Source organism: Rhinoderma darwinii, chromosome 11, assembly GCF_050947455.1.
Source record: "Rhinoderma darwinii isolate aRhiDar2 chromosome 11, aRhiDar2.hap1, whole genome shotgun sequence".
NCBI lineage: Eukaryota > Metazoa > Chordata > Amphibia > Anura > Rhinodermatidae > Rhinoderma > Rhinoderma darwinii.
In genome coordinates, this window is record NC_134697.1 from 65,626,109 (window position 1) to 65,654,104 (window position 27,996).

The 27,996-nt window shown below is 40.6% G+C and overlaps 1 protein-coding gene across 3 annotated transcripts in view; it reads left to right on the forward strand.

Annotated features, from left to right (window-relative positions):
* The window catches only part of LOC142663222 (microsomal triglyceride transfer protein large subunit-like), a 72,343-nt gene that overhangs the window by 24,756 nt on the left and 19,591 nt on the right, over window positions 1-27,996 (forward strand). For all 3 annotated transcript variants that reach the window (XM_075841695.1, XM_075841696.1, XM_075841697.1), the window contains exons 5-10: window positions 4,322-4,438; window positions 11,378-11,517; window positions 11,804-11,957; window positions 19,912-20,069; window positions 22,379-22,547; window positions 23,868-23,975. In XM_075841695.1, coding sequence (XP_075697810.1) covers window positions 4,322-4,438; window positions 11,378-11,517; window positions 11,804-11,957; window positions 19,912-20,069; window positions 22,379-22,547; window positions 23,868-23,975 — 846 coding nt within the window. The remainder of the gene's footprint in view (window positions 1-4,321; window positions 4,439-11,377; window positions 11,518-11,803; window positions 11,958-19,911; window positions 20,070-22,378; window positions 22,548-23,867; window positions 23,976-27,996) is intronic.

A 27,996-nucleotide genomic window follows, 5' to 3' on the forward strand; every position in this document is an offset into this window, starting at 1 on the left:
TGCATCACTTTCTTCTAGTGCCCTCACATCTAAACATTTTAGTGCTGAGGTTTGGGGACCTCTACTTCATTTCTGGACTTTCAGTTAACCTATTGGCGGTCTGGTTTCCAGGTTAGGTTTGCCTGCATTGCACTCTTATCCAAAACTACACTCCGTTAAGACAACCTGGGTTCTAAGCAGCAAACTCCATCCCACTTTGCGGTCGGCTCTGGCGAACACCTTAGAGTAGCCTTAGACACTGTTGATCAGAGTAGTTATGGATTTGAGGTTGCCGGTTTACGTGCACTCTCTATCCTGGCAGACTCCAGCAGCCTTGTGGTATCGCTTCACTTGCATTTCCATAACATATTATATAGATTCATTACACACAGGGTGATTTATTTCCAGCATTTTTTTCTTTTAATGTTGAAAATTATAGCCAACAGTTAATGAAAACTAAAAATTGTCTCTCAGAAAATTTGAATATTGGGTAAAATTTCTAGATTGTATACTCATGGTGTCACACTCTAATCAACACAAAACACCTGAAAAGGTTTCCTAAGCCTTTAAATGGTCCAACAGTCTGGTTCAGTAGGCTACACAATCGAGGGGAAGACTGCCGACTTGACAGTTGTCCAGAAGACAGTCAATGACACCCTCCACAAGGAGGGGAAGCCACTAAAGGACATTGCTAAAGAAGCTGGCTGTTCAGAGTTCTGTATGCAAGCATATTGATGAAAAGTTGAGAGTAAGGAAAAAGTGTGGTTGAAAAAAGTGCACAAGCAACAGGGATAACCGCAGCCTTGAAAGGATGGTCAAGAAAAGGCCATTCAAGAATTTGGGGGAGATTCACAAGGAGTTGACTGCTGCTGGAGTCAGTGCTTAAAGAGCCACCAAACACAGAGACGTATTCAGGACATATGCTACAACTGTCGCAATCCTTGTGTCAAGCCACTCATGACCCAGAGACCACGTCAGAAGTGTCTCATCTGGGCTAAGGAGAAAAAGGACTGGTCTGTTTCTCAGTGGTCAAGTCCTGTTTTCAGAGGAAAGTAAATTTTGCATTTCATTTGGAAATCAAAGTCCCAGAGTCTGGAGGAAGAGTGGAGAGGCATCAATCTAAGTTGCTTGTGGTCCAGTGTGAAGTTTCCACAGTGAGTGATGGTTTTGGAAGCCATGTCATCTGCTGGTGTTGGTGCACTGTGTTATATCAAGTCCAGAGTCAACGCAGCCGTCTACCAGGAAATTTTCGAACACTTCATGCTTCCCTCTGCTGACAAGCTTTATGGAGATGCTAATTTCATTTTCCAGCCGGACTTGGCACCTGCCCACACTGCCAAAAGTACCAAATACCTGGTTTATAACCACAGTATCACTGTGCTTGATTGGCCAGCAAATTCGCCTGACCTCAACCCCATAGACAATCTATGGTGTATTGTCAAGACGAAGAACGGATGCAAAACGGGTCAAAATCGGCCGTTAAAAATAGCAACACGGAACGGAATCTGAATAGATGCAAAACGGCCGGGAGAAAACGGTCCAAAACGGCAGTTTTTATCGGCTGACACTCGGACCATGTCGTGTGAATAAGGCCTTAGGGCTTGTCCACACGTAGCGGATTTGCTGCATATTTTTCGTCCGGAATAACAGACGCAGAATACAGCAGTAGCAGCAAAGTGGGTGAGATTTAACAAATGTCATCCACACGCTGCGGAAAAATTCAGTCCAGAAATTCCTCTGCGGTGCGTAATTTTCGTTCCGCTGCATGTCAATTATTGCTGCGGAAAGTGGACTGATTTCCTGCGGTTTTCAGAAGAAAAAAATGCAGCAAAATCTGCACTATTTTCCGCAGTAAAAAAACGCATGAAATGGTGCAGGTTTTCCGCAGTGGTGCAGTGTCTTCTAGTTTATGCGGACATTTTCTGCAGCAAATCCGTTATGTGTGGACACGCCCTTAGGCCGGGTTCCCACGGGACAGATCCGCTGCGTAAAAATCATGCGGCGTGTCCGACCTGGAACCCACAGAATATTCCGTACCATATTGTGGTGCGTTTTTTTTTTTTGTTTTTTTTTGTTTGTTTTTTTCAGACGGAAATTCCGCTGCGGAGGATAGCCGTTCATATTTACGTCGCTCCAGCCTCCCTGGATGACGTTTCAGGCCATGCGACGCTGCAGCCTGTGATTGGCTGCAGCAGTCACATGGGACGCAACGTCATCCCAGGAGGCTGGACTGCAGGAAGAAGGAAGGCATTCTGGGTAAGTATGATTTATTTATTTTCCTCCGGCGTTGCGATTTTTTATTTTTTTTGTGGTGTAATAACAGCGCAAAAGTCGCAACCCTTGGGTTTCTGTTACGCGTTTTGCATCCTCATTGAATTCAATGGGGAAAACCCGCAACGGGAAAATGAACAAAAACGCAGCATAAATTGACATACTGCGGAGTTAAATTCCGCACCGCAGCTCAAGTTATTAGCGTTTACGCTGCATTTTTTTCCCGCAGCGTGGGCATGAGATTTGCTAAATCTCATCCACTTTGCTGCTACTGTAAACGGCACAGAATTCCGTTGCGGAAATTCTGCAGCGTTTACACTACGTGGGAATCGAGCCTTAGGCTGGATTCCCACGTAGCATAAACATTGCAGAATTTCCGGGACAGAATTCGGTGCTGAAATTCCGCAGAATTTACAGTATCCGCAAAGTGAATGAGGTTTGGAAAATTTCATGCCCAGGCTGCAGAAAAGAAATGCTGACAAAGTCATGCGGAAAGTGTTCTGCGGTGCCACTTTCAATTCCGCTGCGTGATCTGTTCATAGATGCTTCATGTTTTGAACATAGACTTAAATGGGGAGCATAAATTCTGAAACAGATTTGTTTTTTATTTTGTTGCGGTTTTCACTGCTGGAAATCCGCAGGAACACATATGCTTTGCTATAACCAATGTTTAAAACTGAGGGTATGTTCACAGGGCTTATCGGAAGCATTCTGTTCCGACGGCGTTCTGTTCCGACGGGCTGTTTTTTTTACGCGGTCGTGTTGAAAAACGCCCGTGAAAAAGTGCATGTCACTTCTTGAGCTGTTTTTCATAAACTCAATAGAAAAACAGCCCCAAAAACGGCTGTAAATAAGGAGCTGTTTACCCTTGAAAACAGCTCCGTATTTTCAGACGTTCTTTAGTAAGCATGTGAACATGCCGTATGTTTACATGCTTAATAAGAAACGTCTGAAAATACGGAGCTGTTTTCAAGCGAAAACCGCTCCTGATTATCAGCCGTTTTTTAAGCAACTCGCGTTTTTTGCTGCGTTTTTTATGGCCGTTTTTGGAGCTGTTTTTCTATTGAGTCAATGAAAAACGGCTCAAGTAGTGACATGCACGTTTTTTTTGCGAGGCGTTTTTTTACGCGGCTGTTTTGAAAAAAACTCCCCGCTGGAGCAGAATGCCGTATTTCCCATTGAAATCAATTGGCAGATGTTTGGAGGCGTTTTGCTTCCGATTTTTAAGCCGTTTTTCAGGCCATTTACGGCCCGAAAAGCGACCGAAAATAGCCTGTGTGAACATACCCAAAATCTGCAGCGTATCATGTTTGTGGGAACATACCCTTAGGCTAGGTTCCCACGTAGCATAAATGCTGTGGAATTTCCTCAACGGAATTCTGTGTGGAAATTCCGCAGCATTTACAGTGGGCAGCAAAGTGGATGAGATTAAGCTCATACCCACACTGCGGAAAAAAAACGCAGCAAAAACATTAAAAAAATTCTGCGGGGCAGAATTTAAATCTGCAGCATGTCAATTTATGCTGCGTTTTTGTTGATTTTATGTTGCGGTATGCAAAACCCGCAACAGAAAGCCAAGTGTTTGCGGCGGAATCACAGCAATTATGCTGCAAAAAACGCAACTCCGGATAAAAAAAATTATACTTACCGAGAACTCTAGGCTTCTTCCTGGGGATGACGTTTCATACCATGTAACCGCTGCAGCCAATCACATGCTGCAGCGTCACATGGCTGCAACATCATCGTAGGAGGCAAGACTATGCGCAGAGAAGAGGGAGGGGGTAAGTATCGATGTTTTTGTTTGTTTTTTCAAGCGCTGCTTTCTGCAGCGGAAATTCCGTCAAAAAAAAACTGCACCACGTTGTGGACAGAAAGTGCTGCGGCCTCCAGGTCGGATACGCTGTGCAGTTTTTATTTAGCGTATCCGACCCGTGAGAACCCGGCCTTATAGAGAAGCCTATGGCAAAAACACCTGCAGAAATGCCGTACCCAGAGCATGCTGCTTATCAAGCCTAAAAAAATGCTTTTTGTGAGCAATGGATAGTAAATGTAATGTTTCTATATGTTTTAGGAAGATGTTTCAGGGAGATGTCAAGTAACTTACAACGTGTCCCAGGATTTCATCAGCAAGGCAAAAGATTTTAGGGGCTGCATAAGTTCTCAATTTGGCTATAAATCCGATCATAAGGTGAGTGCATGATATTCGATAATATAAGCTAGTTAAAGGGGTCTCCAGAAATAGTTAAGGGGTAACTAAACTTTTTACAAAGATCTGACATGCCATAGTGGGGATCTATGATCGCTATGATCTGCTTTTCTTGGAAAGTCGATGTAGCGGTGTACGGACTTAATAGAAAGTCTTTGGGCCTATATACCGTTACATCGGCTTTCCGAGAAAAGCCGTTCAGAAAGTAAGCGGCTCAGGGCCCACCCGAGTGCTTCTGCCGCTTCGTTTTATCAATCGTGGGGGTCTCAGTGCTCGGACCCCCGCCGATCGACGTTTGTTGAAAGCAGTGTAATTACACTTTAAAAAAAAAAAAAAAAAAACATTGTCTATGGGTTGTCTGATACTGTACCTCATCCTCATACACGTAAATAGAGCTGAGCTGCTATACTTCACACAGCCCATGGACAAAAGTAATGCTGTTCCTGAAGAAAAAAAGCAAAACCTTCCTGGAAAAATCCTTAAAGTGATAACGCACTTCTAAAAGGAAATTATGAAACCTTAAAGAGGATGTCCAGTGTTAGAAAAACAGCTGATTAAAAAAAAAAAAAAAGCAGTGCTATCCCTGTCCACAGGTTGTGTGGGATATTGCAGCTCCGCTACATTAACTTCAATAGAACTGATATAATACCAGACGCACCCCACGGACAGGTGTGGCGCTGTTTCTGGAAAACGCTTAGATAAGTGTTAAAAAATTGACTTCTGCTATCTAATCAAAACTTCTATCCATACTTCCTATTAATCATGCTCATTAACTCATTACTAACCATTAAGAAGAACTATATCCAGTATCACGTTTTGGTCATGTTCTGTATATTGCCAGCAGTCCTACAATAATTTCATTTTATTCTGTCTTAGCACCGATTGCCTTGAACTTAATTTCAGTTCATTTTTCAAGAAACTTTACGCGAGGCCGGACACTCTGGACTTTGCTCATGCCAAAGGACTTTACAGAAAAAGTTCATGGTGTTCATAACCATTTATTAGGCTGACGGGTAAAGAATTCTGACAATACAGACATGTTAGAAACTTTTGCCATTACAATTTTATCATTACATAATGTAAATGTGTCTTTCTACTGCGTGCAATTTTTTAAGATTTAATGTACTATTATATGTCTCCTGATTTGGGACAGTGCGCATGATTGTCCCTGCTGGTGAAATGCTGTATTACATGGCCATATAACTAACAAATTTCAAGTTTGTTTTGGGAAACTGCTCTTATGCCTCTATGTGCGCCCCTGGATCTTTCTTATCTATTCTCCATTTTTTAAGACCTAGTTCTGTCATTATTAAAAATTCCCTATGATAGAGTAAAAGTAACACCCCTAACACAAGTATGTCTCCGCTTTTTCAACAATATAAAATAAGTATTTTTAGAGTTGTTATGACACTTTTACTCTAGCTTTTGCAGCCATGGCCAATTGGTAAATCTGCCTTTTGGCTCATGCACATGGGCATGAAGCCTGTACAGCTCTGCACAGAGGACATATAGCTTCTTAGTACAGAGCTCCATGCACATGGGGTCTGATACTGTATGTACGGGGGTAGTCTCCTCTAGAATCAATGCTTTTATGGGGACTACCTCTGTACATATTGAGTCTGATAGATCATGCTGCAATTACTTTTCTGTTGGATTTGAGAAAACCTCCATGGCGTTTGTTTCCACTACCATTTTTTGGTACCTTTTCTTCTTCTTCTTTTTTTAGTTGAAAATTGCAAAAAAAAAAATAAAAAAATTACCTAATAGATCACTACATGGCATCTATCTTTTTTAAGGACTTTTTTTTTTTTTCTTTAGAAATGTTAGATAACTTTACACTAAAGCTTAACAGATCTCTGTATTTTTATCCAAAATATGATAGTTGGTGGTCTCATTCCAGTATTCCTATCAATAACTCACCTTTGGAACCATCTGTGGTCTAGTCTAAAGGGTCAGGGCAAGCTGACAGGTGAAGTCCAGTACTTGCGTCAGCAGTTTCATAATCCCCACATTCTAGGCAGTCGTCCAATATGTTCCTCCGGCTCCAGTATCTGATTATCTTTCTTTAAAACTTTTTATGAGAACATTCTCTGTTCATTGACATCAGAAATTGGTTGGAATTCAAGTAAATCACACTATCCGTTATATTCTATGAGGTTATGTATAAAAATTGAAAAGACATGTGTGCAGACTTCCCCATGTTCGGGTTTGATTCCATTACAACGTTTTTCTGTGTTGGTAATTCACGGGATGCCATATGTTCTTTCTATCCCTCCAAAGTGAGCAGAGACAGAAACATAGTTCTTAGAGACTCCTCATCTTTGCAGTATTTTCCCCTTCCTGTTGCCACATGGCCACCAAAACTGACCAGAAAAATAGCAAGATATATGAAAGTAAAACAAACCTAATTAACATACTTTAGCTATTGACTAATATATAACCATTTCTGGTTGAAAAATGTACATGACCAGAGATACTGAAAAGATAAGATTGTATGACAGGCAACTGGATGTTCGGTGCAGCAGCAGTAGCCCCCCCCCCCCCTACAACATCTTCTGGAATCCAGGGATTGCCTTTCCTTAAATGGGAAGCAAAGGTGTAGCTAGGGGTTTACCACAGTGGGGATGGGGGGGGGAAACACATGTGAGAGGTCCCCAACAAGGTTGGCCCCCCACTGCATGTTTGCAACTTCAGAGGCGCATCCGGCGTGGTCAGACTTATGTAATCAGCGTAGTTTGCTGCGTTACTCTCTTTCTGTAAACTTCCATAGAAGTCAATGGGCATTACATTACTGTTTCCGTAACTGCTTCACTGTGTAAGTAAATCTCATGTACAGTATATTGCCTGCCAATACAGTATAATACCCCATTAGCTGGCCCCCACACAGTATAATGCTCCCATAGTGCCTAATAAAAAAATAAAAATAAAATACTCACCCATCCCCGTTCCCACGACGAGTGCAGTAGATCCCCCTGCTCCTCTGGTATGTGTTGTGAGTGTCCTCGGCACAGACAGGCGCGATGACGTCACTGCATCGTGCCTGTCTGTGCCAAGCCCCTCACGGCTGGCGTTGCACAGTGAATGCTGAAGCAGGGCGCTGGCGGCTCCCTGCTCCAGCATTGGATTCAACTGTGTCTGTGTCCTGAGTTCACAGATATAGTTGAAACTGGGACATGCCACTGTGGACCAGCCTGCCCCTGGGACCTAACATTTAAGTGGGCAAGGGGCCACCGCCCCCCTGCTAGCTACACCTCTGATGGGAAGCAGTCACTACTGGGAGCGAAAGAAAGATTTTGGAAACCATTGTATACACTGAAAATTATTTACCTCTGTTGCCAACCAGCTCTGTTCATAGTGCACTACCAAGAAATTTAGGGATGTGCCAACATTTTGCATGTATAAGACTGTAGTGAGCATACGTATTATAACTTCTATTGTGCAGGATAAAAGACTTACCTTTGGGGCTGGTTGACATCAGATCATTTGGATGCAGGGTTCTGTGTGTCGGAAGAGTGGTGGTTCTGTAATTTAATTAAGGTGCCAAACAGTGTGAATAAGTTAATGACGCATCTGCATTCGAACATGATAATAGTATAGTCCATGTTCTTTATGAACTTCACGTTTTATTTTACTAGTGCTTCTGTTCACACCATACTATTTGGTAGTACTACTGTTAAAATAAATAATAAATAGAATAAAACGAGATGATTAGTAATAAATATTTAAAAATAAACAAACAATATTATATTCACAATTGTTACTATTAAGAAATTACTATTTTGCTTCAAAATCCACCAGGTTGGGAAAAACATCACACTATTTACCCATTTATCAAATTTAAAATTGAACATCTACAGAAAAAAGATACAGTAATATATAGTTAAACCCATGCAAAAATAAATCTACCTCCTGGAAATGCAATTCTACCGAATTGTCTGGGAACAAACATCAGTAAACTGTGGGAGGCCTTGACTGGGGTTTGGCCACAAGCCTAGGAATGAAAGAGGGACATGTTTCAAACTTCACTTTTATCTTCGGTTTCAAGAAAAAGAAATGTGCACTTATGTCGTTTTTCCATTTTTTCATCTCCTTTTCTTTCTCCTCGTGATTCATGCTGCATGCTCTCCAGTAAACTGTTAGATGGCACGTGGCCTGTCAGTCATTTCAGCAACTATATCAATTACAACTTTTCAGTAAGGCCTCATGAATATAACTTAATGGTTTTAAAATTATGCAGTTTGGTGGCCATCTTTTAAAGTTTTTGGTCTGTATACAATTTGAAGAAAAAAAAAAAGTAAGTGAACCCTTTGGAGTTAGGGTATGTTCACACGGCCTATTTACGGACGTAATTCGGGCGTTTTTGCCCTGAATTACGTCTGAAAATAGCGCCTCAATAGCGCTGACAAACATCTGCCCATTGAAAGCAATGGGCAGACGTTTGTCTGTTCACACGAGGCGTATATTTACGCGCCGCTGTCAAATGACGGCGCGTAAATAGACGCCCGCGTAGAAGAAGTGACCTGTCACTTCTTTGGCCGTAATTGGAGCCGCTATTCATTGACTCCAATGAATAGCAGCGCTAATTACGGCCGTAATTGACGCGGCGTTCAAGCGCCTGCACATGCCGGTACGGCTGAAATTACGGGGATGTTTTCAGGCTGAAACATCCCCGTAATTTCAGCCGTTACGGACCCCCGCCGTGTGAACATACCCTAACCTGTATTTCTGCATTGATTACTAATAAAATATGGTCTGATTTGCTATCAGTGTCACAATTATAGACAAACACAATCTGACTAAACTAACAACATTAAATATTGTATTGTTCATGTCTTATTGAGTAAATATCCACAGTGCAGGGAGAAAAATAACCCTTGCATTTAATAACATGTAAATGCCCCTTTAGCAGCAATCACCTCCACCAAATGTTTCCTGTAGCTGCCAACAACATTTGCACAACATCAAGGTTGAATTTTGGACCATTGCTTCCTGCAAATGTTTCTCCGTGTCTTACGTACACAGCCCTCTCCAGGTCATGCCACAGCATCTCGATAGGGTTAAGGTCCAGACTTTGCCATCCTAAACACAGATTTTCTTGTGGGCTTTGAGTCATTGTCTTCTTGCATCATCCAACATCTCCTCAGCTTGAGGTCATGGACCGCTGCCCTTACATTCTCCTGTAATTTTTATTTCTTTTAAACACCTTTTTGAATTCATTGTTCCCTCACTGATCGCAAAAAGTTTGGGCCCTGAGGCAGCAAAGCAGCCCCAAACCATGGTGCTCCCTCCACCGGGCTTCACAGTTGGGAAGAGGTTTTGGTGTTGATGTGGATTGTTCTTTTTCCTCCAAACATAGCGTTGTGCATATGTTCTAAAAAGTTCCACTTTTATCTCATCCGTCCATAGAACACTTTTCCTAGACCAAAGTGGTCTCAGGCAAACTTGAGATGGGCCTTCTATAAACGCCATTCTTGTTCACGTTTTTTTGTTTTTTTAATAGTGGACACATGAACAAAGGTTTTTGTAGTTTGTCTTCATAAGGTCTTTTGTGGATAACCTTTCTCACCTTTTCCAGGATTGCCAGTTGTACTCAGAGAATGATATTAACAGGATGCCCACTCCTAGGCAAAGTAACAACATTTCTGAATTTTCTCTATTTGTAGACAATTTGTCTAACAATTTTGTAGGCTTTTCCAGCTTCATGCACCTCTGTAACATGTCTTCTGAGATCTTCTGAAAGTTGTTTGCCTCGAAGCATAGTTCACACTATCCAATCTTTCTTGAGAAGAACAGATTTGTCAGTAACCAGGCTTTTTGTGCCTTTATTTAATGGGCAAAGTACCTGTGAAATCTATTCTTCTAGTCTCATCTCCTTAATTGAAATACCTTTTGCCAATTAGCTCTTGGATAAGTCATTAAAGAGTAACTAAACTTGCAACAAACTTCTAACGTGAGATGTCATAAGTTTTTATCGTTGGGTGTCCGAGCACTGAGACCCCCACAGATCGCTAAAATGAAGCGTTCGGGTGAGCGCTGAGCCACTTGGTTTCTTTTCTCGGAAAGCCGATGTAGCGGTTATTGCAGACTCAATAGAAAATCTATGGGCCCGTACACGAATGGCTCGGCTTTCTGAGAAAAGTCGATCAGAAATTAAGCGGAACAGCGCTCACCTGAGCGCTTCTGCCACTTAGTTTTATCCATCGGTCGGGTCTCAATGATCAGACATGCCACTATGACATGTCAGAAGTTTGTTGAATGTTAAGTTACCCTTTAACAGAGGTTAACGTACATTTTTTTTCCCCCCTGCACTGTGAATGTTTACTCAATGTGCTCAATAAAGGTGGTTTTACAGGGGCAGATATTGCTTGTGTTTGTTTACACAGGGCAATAATAGGGAACAAGCTTTCGTATGAACGCTCATTCACCCAATCATTAGTCTGTGTAAACAAGGCCTTACAAGACATGAACATTACAACTGTTTGTCGGTTATTAGTTTAGTTAGATTATGATGGTTTAGAATTGAGACTTAGATCATTTTAAGACCACATTTTATTAGTAATTAGTGCTGAAATCTAGGTAATTCCAAATGGTTCACTTACTTTTTCATGTAACTAAGTCTGTGGTAGGCTATGGATCGAATTCATGGTGATCAAGTAAATTCGGAAAAAGAAAAGCACCTTACAATTAATCCACTGTTGTAATATAGTTCAGCATGAGAAATGTTTTTGACTAGTCATAAGATCTGGTTTTGAGTACATAGCTGATATTAAATGAATGGAAAATTACTACCTTGTATTAAAAGTCATTCTTTATGGAATGGCTCCGTTCTGTGATCTAGTGTTCCTTGAAGAAAGTAAGTTCAGGTAATAATCTCAAGCAAAGCTGAAAAACCTTCAACCAAATGAAATGTCTTATTTTAAGGTACTGGGGGTATCTTGGAACTCCACTAGCAGAGGATATATGTCGCTTAATGGCTCCACGTTCCAGAAAGTGGTTTCTGAAGAAAGCCATAACTTGTCTGCAAGTTTGAGATCTCGGTTGGGTGTTCAAATCACATCTAGGTAAGGCAATACTTTATTATTAATAATAATTATTATTAATGGAAATATAGCAGTAGATTTACTTAACAAAATCCACCAAAATTGAATCTACGGCATGCACCAATTATTTGTTACTGACACTTTTTACACCTACCTGGACAGTTAAATTTTTTTGCATAAAATGTTGGTTTAGATATACGCTTGTGTCGTATGACATATTATGCAGTAAAATACTGAGCAACAAAACAAACCATTTGAATTTACTGATAACCTTTGTGAAAACAGGAATTCTTTTATTTTTAACCAGTCAGCAATTATTGCTCATATCCTCCAAGCCCGGCTCTCCAGAAATTCAAGGAGAGAGTATTGACATGGTACTTGAACAACTTCAAGAGAAATACCACAAGGTAGAACTTAGGAGCCACCCTCAGGAAACACCTGCAGGAAATCCTCAAACTCTGGTGAGTTAATAATTTGCAACAATTTGAAATTCACTTTATATTTTGGGATACATCTAATTTATTGATTAACTTTTTTTGGGAGGCAATGGAAAATCAGAAAGTCCACCATTCCTTTTTGCATCTTAAATTTTACTCCATGTACCGTGTGGTATAAATGACATAACTTTATTCTGCAAGTTGCTGCTATTACGAAGCTACCAAATGTATATAGTTTTTTTTATTTTTTATGTTTAACTACTTTTATACGATGAGAACAATTTTTTTTTTTTTCAAGTATATGTTTTTGTGTCGCCATATTCTAAGAGCCATAACTTATTTATTTTTCTGTGAACTTAGCTATAACTTGTCATTTTTATTGGTACCATTTTTGGGTACATATGACTTTTTTATTGTATTTTTTGGAAGACCGGATGAACAGAAAACTGCAATACTGGCATTGTTTTTTATCTTATTTTCCTTTATGGTGTTCACCCCGCCAGTTAAATAATGGAATAGTTTTATAGTTCGGGTTGTTATAGACACGGAAATACCAATTATGTGATTTATTTTTTTTTGGACCAAATGCCACCCGCGTTTTTTTCATTAGATTCATATGGCAAAACAAAGCAGAAAAAAAAAACACTGCAAAATATGCGGTAAAAGAAACTTAAAAAAACACTTTGGGCAGATTTTGTTCTGCCTGACAAAAAAGCTCTGTGTGTACTACCCCTAAGACTGTCAGGAATTCTATTGGACCCTGTCTCTGGCAACACTCATGGCGGACCTTAGCTAGGCCCCTGGCTGCCATGGAAACCATTGGCAACCTGCAAATGCTTTGCTGGAGTTCTAATGGGGTGTTTATCCTGTATACATAGAAGCTGTTTAGTTCTTTAATAAAAGTCCATTTCAAAGTTGCTTAAAAACACAAAATACATTAATATAATAATAATAAAAATGCTTCCAAAGGTGTACATAGCCTTTAAGGGCGGCCCTGGATGTGCAGTGCATACTGGGTAGATCTACGCTTTTTATATTCTGATAAAGTAATATTATATATGTGTGCATATGCAAAGTTAAATTGTATCTCTAGAACAATGTACTAGCAATAGTCGTAGTCTAATTCTGCAACAACTTTAAGTGCATCTATGATTTGATAGTACAAAAAGCTAATATATCAGGTCATTGCATTATCTGCCACTCTCAATACACTCTTCATAGCCAAATCACTTCTACAAGCAAAAAAAAAACAACAACCATAGGGAAATTAAATGACGCGTCAAAAAACTTTGGTCCATCAGTGTAATGGACTATATTCATAAATGTGCAGCTGGGCACACCAACAAACACAAACACGCGGTGGCCTCTTTCCTAAATTCAATTAAAAGAGGTTGTTTGGTTTAGAAAACCTATCTTCAAATAACCGCTGGGTTCTCTAACTTAATAGACGGGGATCCCTCATTCAGGACATTCATCAAGTGGCCAGAGCAGAGAAAAGCTCAAAAGAGCATCTATAGAGCGTATCTCTTCCTTTGGAGGACCCAGCACATTTGTGCCTCACATTGACAGCCCACTAATTTCAATGGACAATATGCAATGCTTCTTTTCCCCTGTGGTGGCGCTACTGAGGGATTGAACACTTAATGCAATGTTCCTCTGCAGATTACAGCTAAACACTAGGGGTCTCATCAGCCAAATAAATTATGATCAGTTTATTTTTTGGGAGAAAATTTCTAGCAAATAGGGATTGTAAAAAGTGGACTGTCTCTTCAAAGTGCGGAATAGTGCTTGTTGCAGACCAAGTAGAGGGGCGCGCCGGTCAATGCAAAGGCATCACTTCTTAGCGGCTGCACTGCCTACATAGAGAGTCGGAATTAGGACTGCTAGGCGGTTTCATTTTATTATATTGCCACCTTTTAAATCTCGGCTGTGGCCTGGAGATCGTGCTGTACATACAGCAAAAAAAACAAAACCAAACAAAACAGCACGTGCATAGTCCATATTACATTACATGTGTTTCAGATTGAGCAGTGTTAAAGTGGATCTGTCAGCTGAATGTGGTGTCCTAGGTAAGGGCAGCATATTACAGGAACCGTTCCGTCCTCCCTTTACCTAAAACAGCACAAAATACATTTATATATATATATAATAGGAGCGAATAAAGATTACATTGGACTCCTAGTATTGAATTCAGTGTAATCATGAGGGGAGCGCTCGCCCCACCCATCTACGCGGTTACTGACAGGCTGCTGTGTATCCTGCATACACAGCAGCCTGTCAATCATTGTGAAAAGGGTGTGGGGAGAAGCGATCCACTCACGAATACACCAGACTCCTAAGGGTATGTGCACACACACTAATTACGTCCGTAATTGACGGACGTATTTCGGCCGCAAGTCCCGGACCGAACACAGTGCAAGGAGCCGGGCTCCTAGCATCATACTTATGTACGATGCTAGAAGTCCCTGCCTCGCTGCCGGACAACTGTCCCGTACTGTAATCATGTTTTCAGTACAGGACAGTAGTTCCACGGAGAGGCAGGGACTCCTAGCATCGTACATAAGTATGATGCTTGGAGCCCGGCTCCCTGCACTGTGTTCGGTCCGGGACTTGCGGCCGAAATACGTCCGTCAAATACGGACGTAATTAGTGTGTGTGCACATACCCTAACTATACGTCAAGTGTATTCTTTGAGCACTCCTATTAGCCAAGTGGGACAATAATTTGTTGTGCCGTTTTGGGTAAAAGGAGTACCGACCTGTCCCTTTTTTAACATTCTGCCCTTATCTAGGGTAGCATATTCCGCTAATAGACCAACTTTAATTTGGTCGCTTGGTGGTGGAACATTTGTAGTGAAAATTCTAAAATAATAAAAATGCTTCTAAATTTAGGGGTGATGTTTGGAGCAGGGGAGCTGAGCCCGCTCGATACACCGCAGGTGTCAGCTGTGCTCTAACGGCCAGAAACTGCGATCACGATGTTCCTGGTCGTTCAACTAGTTAAATGCCGCAGTCAATAATGACCGCTGCATTTATTGTGGTTTTTCTATGAAGGACATTCATGAGATATCCACAGGATATGTCATAAATGTCAGATAGATGCGGGTCCCAGCTCTGGGACCTGCACCTATCTCTAGAACGGCGCTGCCTAAACCGCGTTCCAGCTATTTGTGCCCTCCCGGACACTTAATGATTACATGTCGCGCTACAGAAACAGCGAAACTCGCTGAGCTATGCCGTTTCGTAACTCCTATAGAACTGAAGCTGCTTCTGTAACTGCCATTCACTACTAAGGGAGTTACGGAAACCACGTAGCTCAGCGAGTTATTTAGGGGTCCTACATGGTAATGGGGAGTCACAGGGGATGAAGAGAAGGCAGAGTTACTAAATGGGTTCTTTAGCTCTGTATATACAACAAAAGAAAAAGCCGCTGATGTAGCCGGTGCCAGTGCTGTTAATACATGAATTAACCCCTTCCCGCTTTGGCCACTTTTGACCTTCCTGACAGAGCCTCATTTTTCAAATCTGACATGTCTCACTTTATGTGGTAATAACTTAGGAATGCTTTTACCTATCCAAGCGATTCTGAGATTGTTTTTTCGTGACACATTGGACTTTAAGGTAGTGGTAAAATTTGGTCGATACATTCAGTATTTAATTGTGAAAAACACAAAGTTAGCGAAAAATTGCAAAAATTTGAATTTTTCTAAATTTAAATTTATCTGCTTGTAAGATCGTTAGACCACACAAAATAGTCCCTAATTAACATTTCCCATATGTCTACTTTAGATTGGCATTGTTTTTTGAACATTCTTTTATTTTTCTAGGACGTTACAACGTTTACAACTTTAGCAGCAATTTCTCGAACTTTCAAGAAAATTTCAAAAAGCTATTTTTACAGGGGCCAGTTCAGTTGTGAAGTGGCTTTTAGGGCCTGATATATTAGAAATTCCCAATAAGTCACCTGATTTTAAAAACGGCACTTCTCAAAGTATTCAAAACAGCATTTAGAAAGTTTCTTAACCCTTTAGACGTTTCACAGGAATTAAAGCAAGTAGAGGTGAAATTTACAAAGTTAATTTTTTTTGTTGCAGAAATTCATTTTGAATCCATTCTTTTTGTAACACAGAAGGTTTTAACAGAGAAACACAACTCAATATTTATTGCCCAGATTCTGCAGTTTTAGGAAATATCCCACATGTGGCTCTAGTGAGCCAACTGCTCCATCTGAAAACATATATATAAACCCCATATATCTTTTATTTTTAATTACTTTTTTAAAGTTTACGCCAATTATATTCTTGGGATGCAGTACCCCCGCATTGTTCACTTTTAGTGAAGTCCCTAATAACCAGCATTGAGCCTCAGAACAGATTTGAGATTTTATTTGTATGCTTGACAATAAATATGTTTTAAACCTCTGTGGTTTGACGTGACACAATCTGTAAATTGCAGTAAGTTAAAATTACAAACTCGCTAACAATTGTGAAAGATATTAATAAAATATGGCACATGAAGATTATTTAGGATGGACTTCAGAATTGAGATAAAAATTAGAATATAAAATATGATCCCTTCTGACTACCGGAAACTGAAAGGGATAAATAATAATGTAGTCTGTTCAGCTACAGTCTGTTTTATAGTTTTGTTCAGTGTTGGACCATGAATGGAATAGAAGTCTGCATTATGCAAAGTTGCATTCCTCACCAGGCCTTAGCAGGGGGGTGGGGGACGCATGTGCCCCGAGTGCCATTTTGCCTTGGCCAGGTTATTTAGATACTGGGCTAGGGCAGAAAGCTGAATCTTTGCTCTAAATGTAGGCCTAGTTATGACACCCTCCCCCCCCCTTGCCCAGACTTAAATTATTATGGGAACCTATGCTGACCTAAGTCAGTTCACTTGAACCGTCACCGTCGAGAGTCTGGACTTTCAAACGACATTGAGCCGTAAAATGGATGCTGAAATTTGCCCACATTATGACAGTCTGAATGCGGCCATAATTATATCATATCACATACCATCTATAGGTCATCAGTAATTTGTTTGTATAAAGGATCTGTAATACTGATGGACTGTCTTTATTGGGAGGAACCGAAAACACATTAGATCATCCCTTTGATAAACCGATGCAATACTGTTGACATATAGATGCACCCATAGTTTTAACTATCTGCATTTCAATGAGTGTCTCGCATCTACAAAACAGATAAACATAGTAAATACTGCATATCTGAAATGCATGCATGTTTTATACTTCTATGTAAAAAGCCCCATAGATTAACATTGGTTACATATTATTGATCATATAAATACAGACATAGTAACATAATTTTCATTCGTATTAAGAAAGTGGCCTTAAGACCTTATGCACACTACCATGTATTGGCTACGGATAACCTCTGAGTTGTACAGATTTATACTATAGCTCACATAGAAGTTTGTGACACTACTGTACCTCTAATATGTCTTATTTGCAGTGGCGTAACTATAGGGGACACAGTGGTCGCAGTTGCGACCGGGCCCCTAAGCCTGGGGGGCCCACAGGGCCCCTGCTGCCACACAGCGCGCTAGTGATTAAATAAATTCTCCGACGCTTGCTGGCTACGGGCCGGTCTCCTTCACGTCACAGACACATGGTACACTGTGTACCATGTGACCGTAATGTCATGTGAGGGTCGTTAGAGCCAGTGTGGAAGAGCCGGCGCAGAAGATCCTGCATGTGAGCTGCAGAGGGGGCCCATAATTTATTGTATTGTGCTGTGTGTTTGTGGTGGAGAGGTGGGCCATTAAATTACAGCAGCCCCTCTCTCCACCGCAAACTGCACAATACAATACATTACAAACTGTGGGTCGCGACCTCCTGGGGGGTCAAGTGTAGACCTCCGGGGGGTCGCGAGTCCTTCACCGTCGTCCCAGTTCCATTCAATGCTGGAGCAAAGAGCTGACGGCTCCTTGCTCCAGCATTCACTGTGCCCTGAGCGGCTCGACGCAGACAGGCGCGATCTAGTGACGTCAAAGCGCCAGTCTGCGCCGAGTCACTCATAGCACAGACCAAAGGAGGAGAAGGATCCTCCACCCAGCGTGGGAACGGGGATAGTTAAGTAAGTTTATTAATTTTGTATTATGCACATATGGCTGCATTATACTGTATGGGGGGCTGATATGGTGGGGTGGCATTATACTATATGGGGGGCATTCTACTGTAAAGGCGGCAGATATGGTGGGGGGAATTATACTATATGGGGGCATTATACTGTATGGGTGCATTATACTATATGGGGGCATTATACTGTATGGGGAGCTGATATGCAGTATTATGGCGCCATTCTCTAGAAACATTACTTTTACACGAGAATATCTTAATAATAGTCAGCTAATCCTCCTAGGTTGAATATGCTTAACAAAATATGTTAATATGGTACCAACTCACCCACACCTTTTTCCTTAATGTATTCCATCCCCATGAATCCTAAAACCCTGATGTATCATATGTTGTTTAATCACCATTTCATATTTATTTATATATGGTTTTTTTTAATTTAATTTTTGTATTTTTTTTTCTCTCTTCTGTTCCTTAATATGTCTTAAAAAAATAAAGAATTTACAACAAAAAAATAAAATAAAGATCAATAGCACTTTTTGGAAAAACAATAAATACATGAATAAAAAAAATAATAATACAGTGTGATATGAAGGTAACCTGTAATAGTACACGAAGTGCCTATAGCTACATAGTACAGAGGTACAAGGACGATGTCTGCCTCTGTATAGGCTCAATGCTCATGGCAGAGCTGTGTGCGGTAAGACATTTTTAACAATGACTGACAAATGTTTAGCTTGTGTATAGACACATGTAAAATAAAGCTGTTAACAATAAGGTGTTTTCATGGTTGCACCATGAGAAGTAATTACGGTTTTCTCCTTCAATTTTCTGTTTTACTATTACTTCTGTTATTGCCTTTTCTCATTATCCTTTTATTAACTTATTCTAAGGACTTGGAGGGACATTGCAGCGGTTTCATTGTCAGGTGGTTGACCTCAATATCTCACAAGAAGGTCATCTGTTTCTGTGTAATTGAAGGCTAGGCATTCTGTCAGCTCCTTTCAAGGCTGGTGAAGCATTAAGTCCAAAGAGATAGCTGCTTCTAGGACAAATTAAAATCCAGCAATTGTTGATCCCCATCCATCGCTTGACATTTACAGCTGGTAAATTGGCTCCTGAATATAATGAACTGACGGATTGCACATGATTTCCTGTAAGAAATCTGTCTTTTTCTCATGGCCACATCACATGAAAGATTGATCATCTGCCCATTATGACTCCTGTATGTGCAGGTCCATCTGGACGCATCCCATTAGATGCACGTTTTTAGGTCAGTCTTTTGACATGTAAGTACATGCTATGGGGCATGCAGAATAACATCAAAGGCTGGATAATTTGGGGAGAGTATTATAGTCGTACTTGGGTAAGTATCCTTGTCAAGGTAGATGGGCTTGTTCATACCCCCTTACTGCCACTCACCACCCAGGGCATATGCTGCTTCAAAGGAAATCAGAAGAGGAAAATTCACACTGTTTAGGCAAATGTGCACTATTTCGGCACAGATTTGTCTTGTGGATGTGCTGTGGAAAATTTCCGAAGCAAATCCAACCCGTGTAAACTTAAAGCAGAAGAAAGCCAAGCTGAAAGCAAATCTAGCTAGGGTAAAGAGATGACAACAGAAATGTTTAATTATGAAGCAATGAAATCAGAAACTTTTTGGAAATTTGAGCACAGGAACAGTAGTAGTATTAGGACTGGTTTAGTCTTATATGAAATAGAGAAAAGTCCACAATGATGTTCTTCATATTTCAATGTTTTGTGGTTGGGAATATTGTGTCATCGTTTTTTCTATTAGTTTTAATAATGGTTGCTGTGTGTCCTCTGCGTAGTGAAATTACTGCGGTCTCAGTCTGAATACTATTTATTATGGTTTTAGCTTAAAAAATACTTCGAGATCTCAAAGAGAAAGATGAGTAAGCTGGCTTTCTCCAAGATATCAACAGTCCGATACTTCAGGAATGCCGTTAGGACATTACGTTCTGCAAAGAAAGGGGACGTTCTACTGCTCCTGCGAACCGCTTCTACCAATCTAGTGTAAGTTAAACAGTTATTACTTTTTGCTATTAAATTTACTGTACTTTGTTTATAGTGACCAGATATATTTCTAAAGGTTTTCTGGTTCAATGTAAATAAAACGTAATCGTTGTATCGTGAAAAGCTATACAACTTTATAATAAACTGAAAAGCTATACAACTTTATAATAAACTGAAAAGCTATACAACTTTATAATAAACTGAAAAGCTATACAACTTTATAATAAACTGAAAAGCTATACAACTTTATAATAAACTGAAAAGCTATACAACTTTATAATAAACTGAAAAGCTATACAACTTTAAAATAAACTGAAAAGCTATACAACTTTATAATAAACTGTGAAAAGCTATACAACTTTATAATAAACTGAAAAGCTATACAACTTTATAATAAACTGAAAAGCTATACAACTTTATAATAAACTGAAAAGCTATACAACTTTATAATAAACTGTGAAAAGCTATACAACTTTATAATAAACTGAAAAGCTATACAACTTTATAATAAACTGAAAAGCTATACAACTTTATAATAAACTGTGAAAAGCTATACAACTTTATAATAAACTGTGAAAAGCTATACAACTTTATAATAAACTGTGTGTTTCAATTCCTCACCATTTATAAGATCTCTGTTTGCTTTCAAACCCACTACAAATATAATCCTTTTCTCAGCAGTTGTTCTAGTCTATGCAATCTCCTGTTAGGGTATGTTCACACGCAGTGACCAGAAACGTCTGAAACTATTAATTTGAGACGTTTTTTTTTTTAACAACTCGCGTTTTTCGCTGCATTTTTTATGGCCTGCGCTTCTTTTGACGAGCCGTCATTTTACACGCCGCATTTTGACAGCGACGCGTAAAATAAAGGCTCGTGGGAACAGAACATCGTAATTCCCATTGAAAGCAATGGGCAGATGTTTGTAGGTGTATTAGGGGCGTTTTTTCAGGCGCAATTCGAGGCGTAAAACGCTCGAATTACATCTGAAAATAGGCCGTGTGATCATACCCTTAGGCCCTGTTCACACTGAGTTTTTTTTGCAGTAGGAAAATTCTGCCTCAAAATTCCGTTTGGTATTTTGAGGCAGATTTTGAACTGCCTGCACGCCGTTTGCCGCGATTTTCGTGGCGTTTTTCGCTCACGCCCATTAAGTGCTACGGGAAAAAAAAACGCAGCAAAATGCACTTTCTCTGCCTCCCATTGATGTCAATGGGAGGTCAGAGGTGTAAACGCCCAAAGATAGGACATGACGCTTCTCTTTACCGCGAGACGGTTTTTCCGCTTGTGGTAAAAAAATGCCTCCGCCTCCCATTGAAATCAATGGGAGGCATTTTCAGCCGTTTTATGGCGCGGTTTCCGACGCAGTTTCCACGTCAAAAAAAGTGTCAAAAAAACTCTGTGTGAACAGGGCCTTAAGGTTAGCGTTAGCTAAAATGTAGCCGTGTATGTGAAGTGTATCAGGCTGGAGTACTGGCTTTGTAGCTCGCAGGGGATTGCCTAGACCAGACACAATTGTTTTAAATACTCATTCATTAGTGGTACTCGGTCTACACGGGCTGAAAACCCAAAGACTGTTCTCATTCACTGACACCAAAAGAAAGATCTTGAAGCGCAGTACATAGGAAGGTTAAACTTGCATTAAACCCCTTTAGAGGATAGCTCAACCAATGAAACATGATGAATGTCCCATCTGAAGTTAAAAGCGAACGGTGGGAGATGCCACAGGGAAGGTTGGTTGGGCCGGTCGCGGAGCCTCACTTGCATGGGGGCTTTGCATGTGCGGCTATAAATTTCAAACTTTGGCCGGGCGCCCATCATCCTTCACAAGTGGAGCAACCGCGGAAAGGAGTATTCGAGTTAAGCAAATAAAGGTATTTCATTTTATAATGAAAAAAAGTAATACATTTTCCAGTATATTTTCTGCATTACTTTTTCACGTTTTTTTCTAGTAGTTATTCATTAGGAACCTGCATAGTTTACTTCCAGTAGATAAAATTCTGTCCATGGTCACGTGATGGACACACAGGTGAAGGGATCGTTACAGTATATGTATGGGCTATGTCTTGTACCGAGCTATGCACCTGTGAGTCCATTACGTGACCAGGACAGGTTTTTATCCACTGGAATTCAACTATTTAATGACAGAAATTGAATTGATTCAGAAAGTATATTAGGGAAATCATATAACTTTTCTCATACGATAAATAACCTTTATTTGCTGAATCCGTAATACCCAACATAAAACATTGCATGAAAGGTGGTTATCCTGCATGTTACTTATGATGTTAATATTTGCTCTTTTGCAGGCCTTTCTTCATCGATGCTGCAGTAGCGGCCCAGTCTCCTGCTACATTAGCAGCCCTATCTGACTATTTAGATTTTTCCAAAAAGAAACATACTCACTTACAAGAGAAACTTCTATATTCTGCCGCCTTCACACCGCACCCGACAGTTGAACTTCTTAACCTTGTGCTGGTAAGAGGTCTGTCGTCTAGACTAGTGTATTTTAGTGCCCTTGTTTCTATAACTTTTGGAAAAAGAAACTTATAGGGATGGACACCATGGCATAAATCAGATTTTAAAAGAAGTGAATCTACTCATTTTGTTCACAGTTTACGTTCCCTCCATCTTGGATTATTTATGTTACAAAAATATTTTTTTTGTTGAAATTGCTGTCAATTGAACACTATATTGTAATAGGCAAAGGTGTGTATATATATACTATAAAGACAAAACACACAGTTGGTATGGGGACCCTGGAGAATGGGGGCCCAGCCCTAGTTCATTCGCTTTTTACTGGATGAGAACAACCTGTAAAGGACTATCATCTCACGGGCCCAGTTAATAAGTCCAAGAGTCCTGGAAAGGTTGTAGAGAGGGTGACAAACGCCAAGGTTCTTTGTGCTCCATGGCAGAAACTGGAACCATAACAGGGGGCCCATTTTGATCTTTGGCCCATTTTGACCCTTTGTTCTGAGGTGTCCCTTTCTTCATTAAATCCCTTGCCCTCTAATGATAGAGATGCTTCTGTGCATTCTCTCCCAGTGTACACAGTAAAGCTGACAGTTGAGCTACTGGAAATAGGAACTGCCAACCTATTGTGTCTCACCTTGTGGCCCGTGTCCAGTGGAGATAGAAAAAGGACTCCTTTTTGGCGCTCCTGTATTCACAATGAACCAGTGTGTTTTTTTGTGGATAGGTGGAAAAAGGTTGGTAATTCACGTGAAAAAAACTTTATTTTAAAAAGGTTCTTGATTTTCTATTCAGGAATGCAACGCATTTCAACCTTGTACCAAGGTCTACATCCGGCAAATCATCAATATTTCAGGATTTTTATATACAGTGCGTATGTGTGCGGGATATATATATATATATATATATATATATATATATATATATATATACATATCATGAAAATGGAAATTAAAATAAACGCCAAAAATTTAAAAGAAAATGAATAAATAAGTTTATATATAAAAAAAAACAACAATTCTTTGAATATTAGAAATGTAAGAGCCATTATTTGGGATACTGAAAAAAAATTAATCCAAAACTGAATGCACAATTGAATTTTCTTTTAAATCTATTCAGATATTCACTTTAAGTTTTATTTCTTCTTATTATTTTTTTAATAAGTAGAAGTTCACTAATGCTATCGTCTATATGTTATAGAATCTGATGCTGAATGTTATGTTCACATTGTTTGTTCATTTACGAGTTTCATTATATTATATAGCCTATTATCTATTGTTTATTATCTCCTTTTAATAACGCAATGTTTCACTGAATTGTCAGGAAAAACTGAAAGGGAAGATTTCGGAACCTGCCATAATGGAGACTGGAATCATTATAACTGGTGCGATTGTTGGTAAATTGTGTAGAATGGACCTCTGTGAAGAGAAGGTTGGTTAAAGTATCACTTTTTTCTTATACACAATGAAGTGTTCTGATAATACCAGTTAGACCTTAATCACATGAGCATGTTTGATAAGTGCCCGGAAATACTGACCGTTTTTCATCCATATGAAGATCCGTGTTGCATCTGTGTCGTCATCTGGTTTTCCCCTCTGTAAGCATCTCCTGATTTCACTTTTTTTTTCCTGCATTTCTTTAGCAACTGATTATTAAAAAACTGATAGCAAACCTGTGTGCTAAAAAAAAATATTTCACGCACTCATAGACTTCAATGGGCAAGTCTGGCCCACAAAAACGGACCAGAATAGGGCAAGCTGTAAATTTCTCAAATTGGACACACACTTGGACATGTGAATAGCCCTATTGACTAGTATGGTCAACGTGCTGTTTGTTGTTAAAATCGACAGCACTCGGCCGAGAAACACGCTGGTGTGAATAAGGCCTCAAACTCAAGGGGGCTCCTTCCTGCAGACGATTGCTGTGTCAATATTCATATAAGGGGTGGATAGAGATGTTTTTAATGTATATCATTCAATATTTAGGATTAAAATAAATAAGTAAAAAAATCCCACATTTTGTATTTATTAACTCTTATTGTATTCGGTATATTTTGTTGACTGAATAACTTCTACACTCTATATAGAAATATTTAATGCAAAAAGGAGTCATCAATCATATATGACAGCTCAGAATATCATGATTTGCTTCTGGTCTCATGAGATTCCAGATTATAAGAATTTAATGCCAGATTAAATAAATTCCACAATCTATATTAATGAATGATGTTCGTGAAAAATGTGCTTGAAATCTCATGCATTTTTAGTTCTGCATTTAGTATGCCATACACAGGCAGCACTAAGCAGTATGCCTCAAGTATCAAGATTGCGGCTGAGGAAAAGTGTATTGGTTGACACTGCAACTATAGCTCACCTGCTAGTATAAGGGTTTGTTCACACAGCCTATTTTCGGCCATTTTTCTGGCCAAAACCGGACGAAAAATTAGAAGCAGAACGCCTCCAAACATCTGCCCATTGATTTCAATGGGAAAACGGCATTCTGTTCCGACAGAGCGTTTTTCGCGGCGTTTTTTATGCATAAAAAAAATGGGCGTGAAAAAAAAGTACAGGTTACTTCTTGGGATGTTTTTGGAGGCGTTTTTCATTGACTCTATCGAAAAAAGCTTAAAAAACATCTGAAAATCAGGAGCTGTTTTCTCTTGAAAACAGCTCCGTATTTTGAAACGTTTTTAGTCTAGCGTGTGAACATACCATAAGAGTAAAGGCGATGTGCACTGTGATGCATGGATTGATATGATGGGTGCGCTACAGTGTCTGCAACGAGATTGTAGGGCCCGATTGACGCATTGGAGATTTGGTCAGTATTTTGTATCCGTATTTTGAAACCAAAATCAGGAGTGGATGCAAAGAAGAGAAAAAGTATAAGGCCTCATTTACACGAGCGTATTATACGCGCGTGCGACGCGCGTGCTTTTCACGCGTGTCGTACGCACCTATAATAGTCTATGGGGCTGTTTAGACGATGCGTGAATTTTGCGCTGCGTGAGTGCGTTGCGTAAAACTCACGACATGTTCTATATTCTTGCGTTTTTCACGCAACACGCACCCATTGACTTCAATGGGTGCGTGAAAACAACGCATGCCACACTGACGGTCCTGCGTTGCATGCGCGAAAATCACGCAAGAGCTGTCAAACTCCTGAATGTAAACAGAAAAGCACCACGTGCTTTTCTGGTTACAAACATCCAAACGGAGTGTCAAATTCGAGATGAGCGCACCGAACTTCACCGGGTTCGGCCAAACTCGTTTTGACCGAAACCGGTAAAAAATGTTCGGGTACGCGACGTCAGGAGACAGTCACTGTCCACGGTGCTGAAAGCGTTAAACTGGTTCAGCACCATGGACAGTGACTTCCGCTCCGAAAATCCATGAACCTGTAAAAAAAAAAAAAAGTTCTGACTTACCGATAACTCCGGTCCGACCTCCCGGGATGACAGTTAAGTCCAAGTGACAGCTGCAGCCAATCACAGGCCAAGCACAGGCTGCAGCCAATCACAGGCTGCAGCGGTCTCATGGACTGCGGCGTCATCCTGGGAGGTGGGGCCGGATGACAAGAGTGGGACGCGTCACCAAGGCAACGGCCGGGAGCCCGGACTGGGGGAAGCAGGAAGTTCTTGGTAAGTATGAAAGTCTTTTTTTATTCACAGGTTGGTGTATATTGTGTTCGGCATTCACTGTCGAGGGTGCTGAAAGAGTTACTGCCGATCAGTTAGCTCTTTCAGCACCTTGGACAGTGACGGGCGTCGACTAGCCTCATCTCTATGATGGCGGCTGCGCGAAAATCACGCAGCCGCGCATCATACACGGATGACACACGGAGCTGCCAAGTGCCTTTTGCGCGCGCAAAACGCAGCGTTTTTTGCGCGCGCAAAACGCACACGCTCGTGTAAATGAGGCCTAAATCTTTTTAATTATATTTCCCCCATGTTTAGGATTCAGTACTTCTCAAATCTGCAAAGAGTCAATAAGGCCTAAATGTTTAATGGACTTTCCCAATTTTATGCAAATAATGGTTAATCATTGTATAATAAACTTCTGAAATTTTCTTGTATACTTCGCACTTCAATTTATCCCCTTTTTCAAGATTCCTGATTTCCGTCAGTAAGCATTCATGTTTATATCCAGAGGATGAAAACCTGTACACACCTAACACTTCTAAATGCTGAGAGTTTGCTACAATTATTTGATCTAGCCAATCCTATGAACTAAATGCGTCAGCGTAAAAATTTGAACTCCTGCACTGATAGTTTGGTACAATGTATCAGTCTAGGTAAAATGTATCAGTCTAGTGTTCAGGCTGTTTAGGGCCTGTTCACATCATCGTTCGGGTTTAGTACATTGGTTCCGTTCAACTTTTCCGTCAGAGGAACCGATAAACGGAAACTATAGCTTCCGTTAGCACTACCATTAATTTAAATGGTAATGCTTCTATTTCAATTCATTTCCGTATTGTAAAGTTTGCGTTACGAAACGGAAACAAGCTGAAACAGACTGAAACCGAAGCATTGCCATTAAACTGGTAATGCAAAAGGAAGCTATAGTTTCCCTGACTCCCAGCGGGAATGCTGTCCCGTACTTAACATGTTTTCATTACAGGACAGTATTCCTGCAGGGTGGCAGGGAAACCTAGCTTCATACATAACAAATGCTAGGAGCCCGGCTCCCTGAACTGTGTTCGGTCTGGGAAATGCGGCTGACATGCGGTCCGTATATCACTGTCCGAACATGGCCGTGTGAATAAAGCCTAAGGCTACATTCACATGACAGTTTTCCAAACAATGAAGTTCTAAGGGTGTACCCACACGGCTGTGTTTAATGGCCCGTGAATACTGACCATCAAAAAATAGAACATGCTTTATTTTGGCCGTTTTCAGAGCCCCACGGCAACCATACAAGTCAATAGATCAGATTTTAACGTCTGTTTTTTAGGAATTAATACTTGTCATGGCTGTTTAAAAACCTGATCCTGGCCCCCACAAGAGGACTCTCCAGGCACAGCACTACTTTAAGCGCTGAGCCCGGGGAAGCCCTTGACGTCACTGTCCATATATGGACAAATGATGTCAAGGCTTTCAACTATGGAGTCCCCGGCCAGAGCATCGCAAGCACTCTGACCGTGGACTTCTGTCTTGTGAAAGCCCTTGACGCCACTGTCCATATATGGACAGTGCCGTCAGGATCTCCTACAGGAGTGAAATTCCCGGCCAGAGCGTGGCCGACGCTCTGGCTAGGGATTCCCCTCATAGAAGGAGTCCCGGGCGTCACTGTCCAAATATGGACAGTGACATCAGTGGCTCCTCCTGGAAGTGAATCCCTGGCTAGCGCGTGGCCGATTCTCTGGCTGGGGTTTCCACCCCTAGAGGGAGCCCCAATGGCGCTATCAAAAGGGGGGTAGTGCTATCTACAGGGTGGGATGTGTGTGATGCTATCAA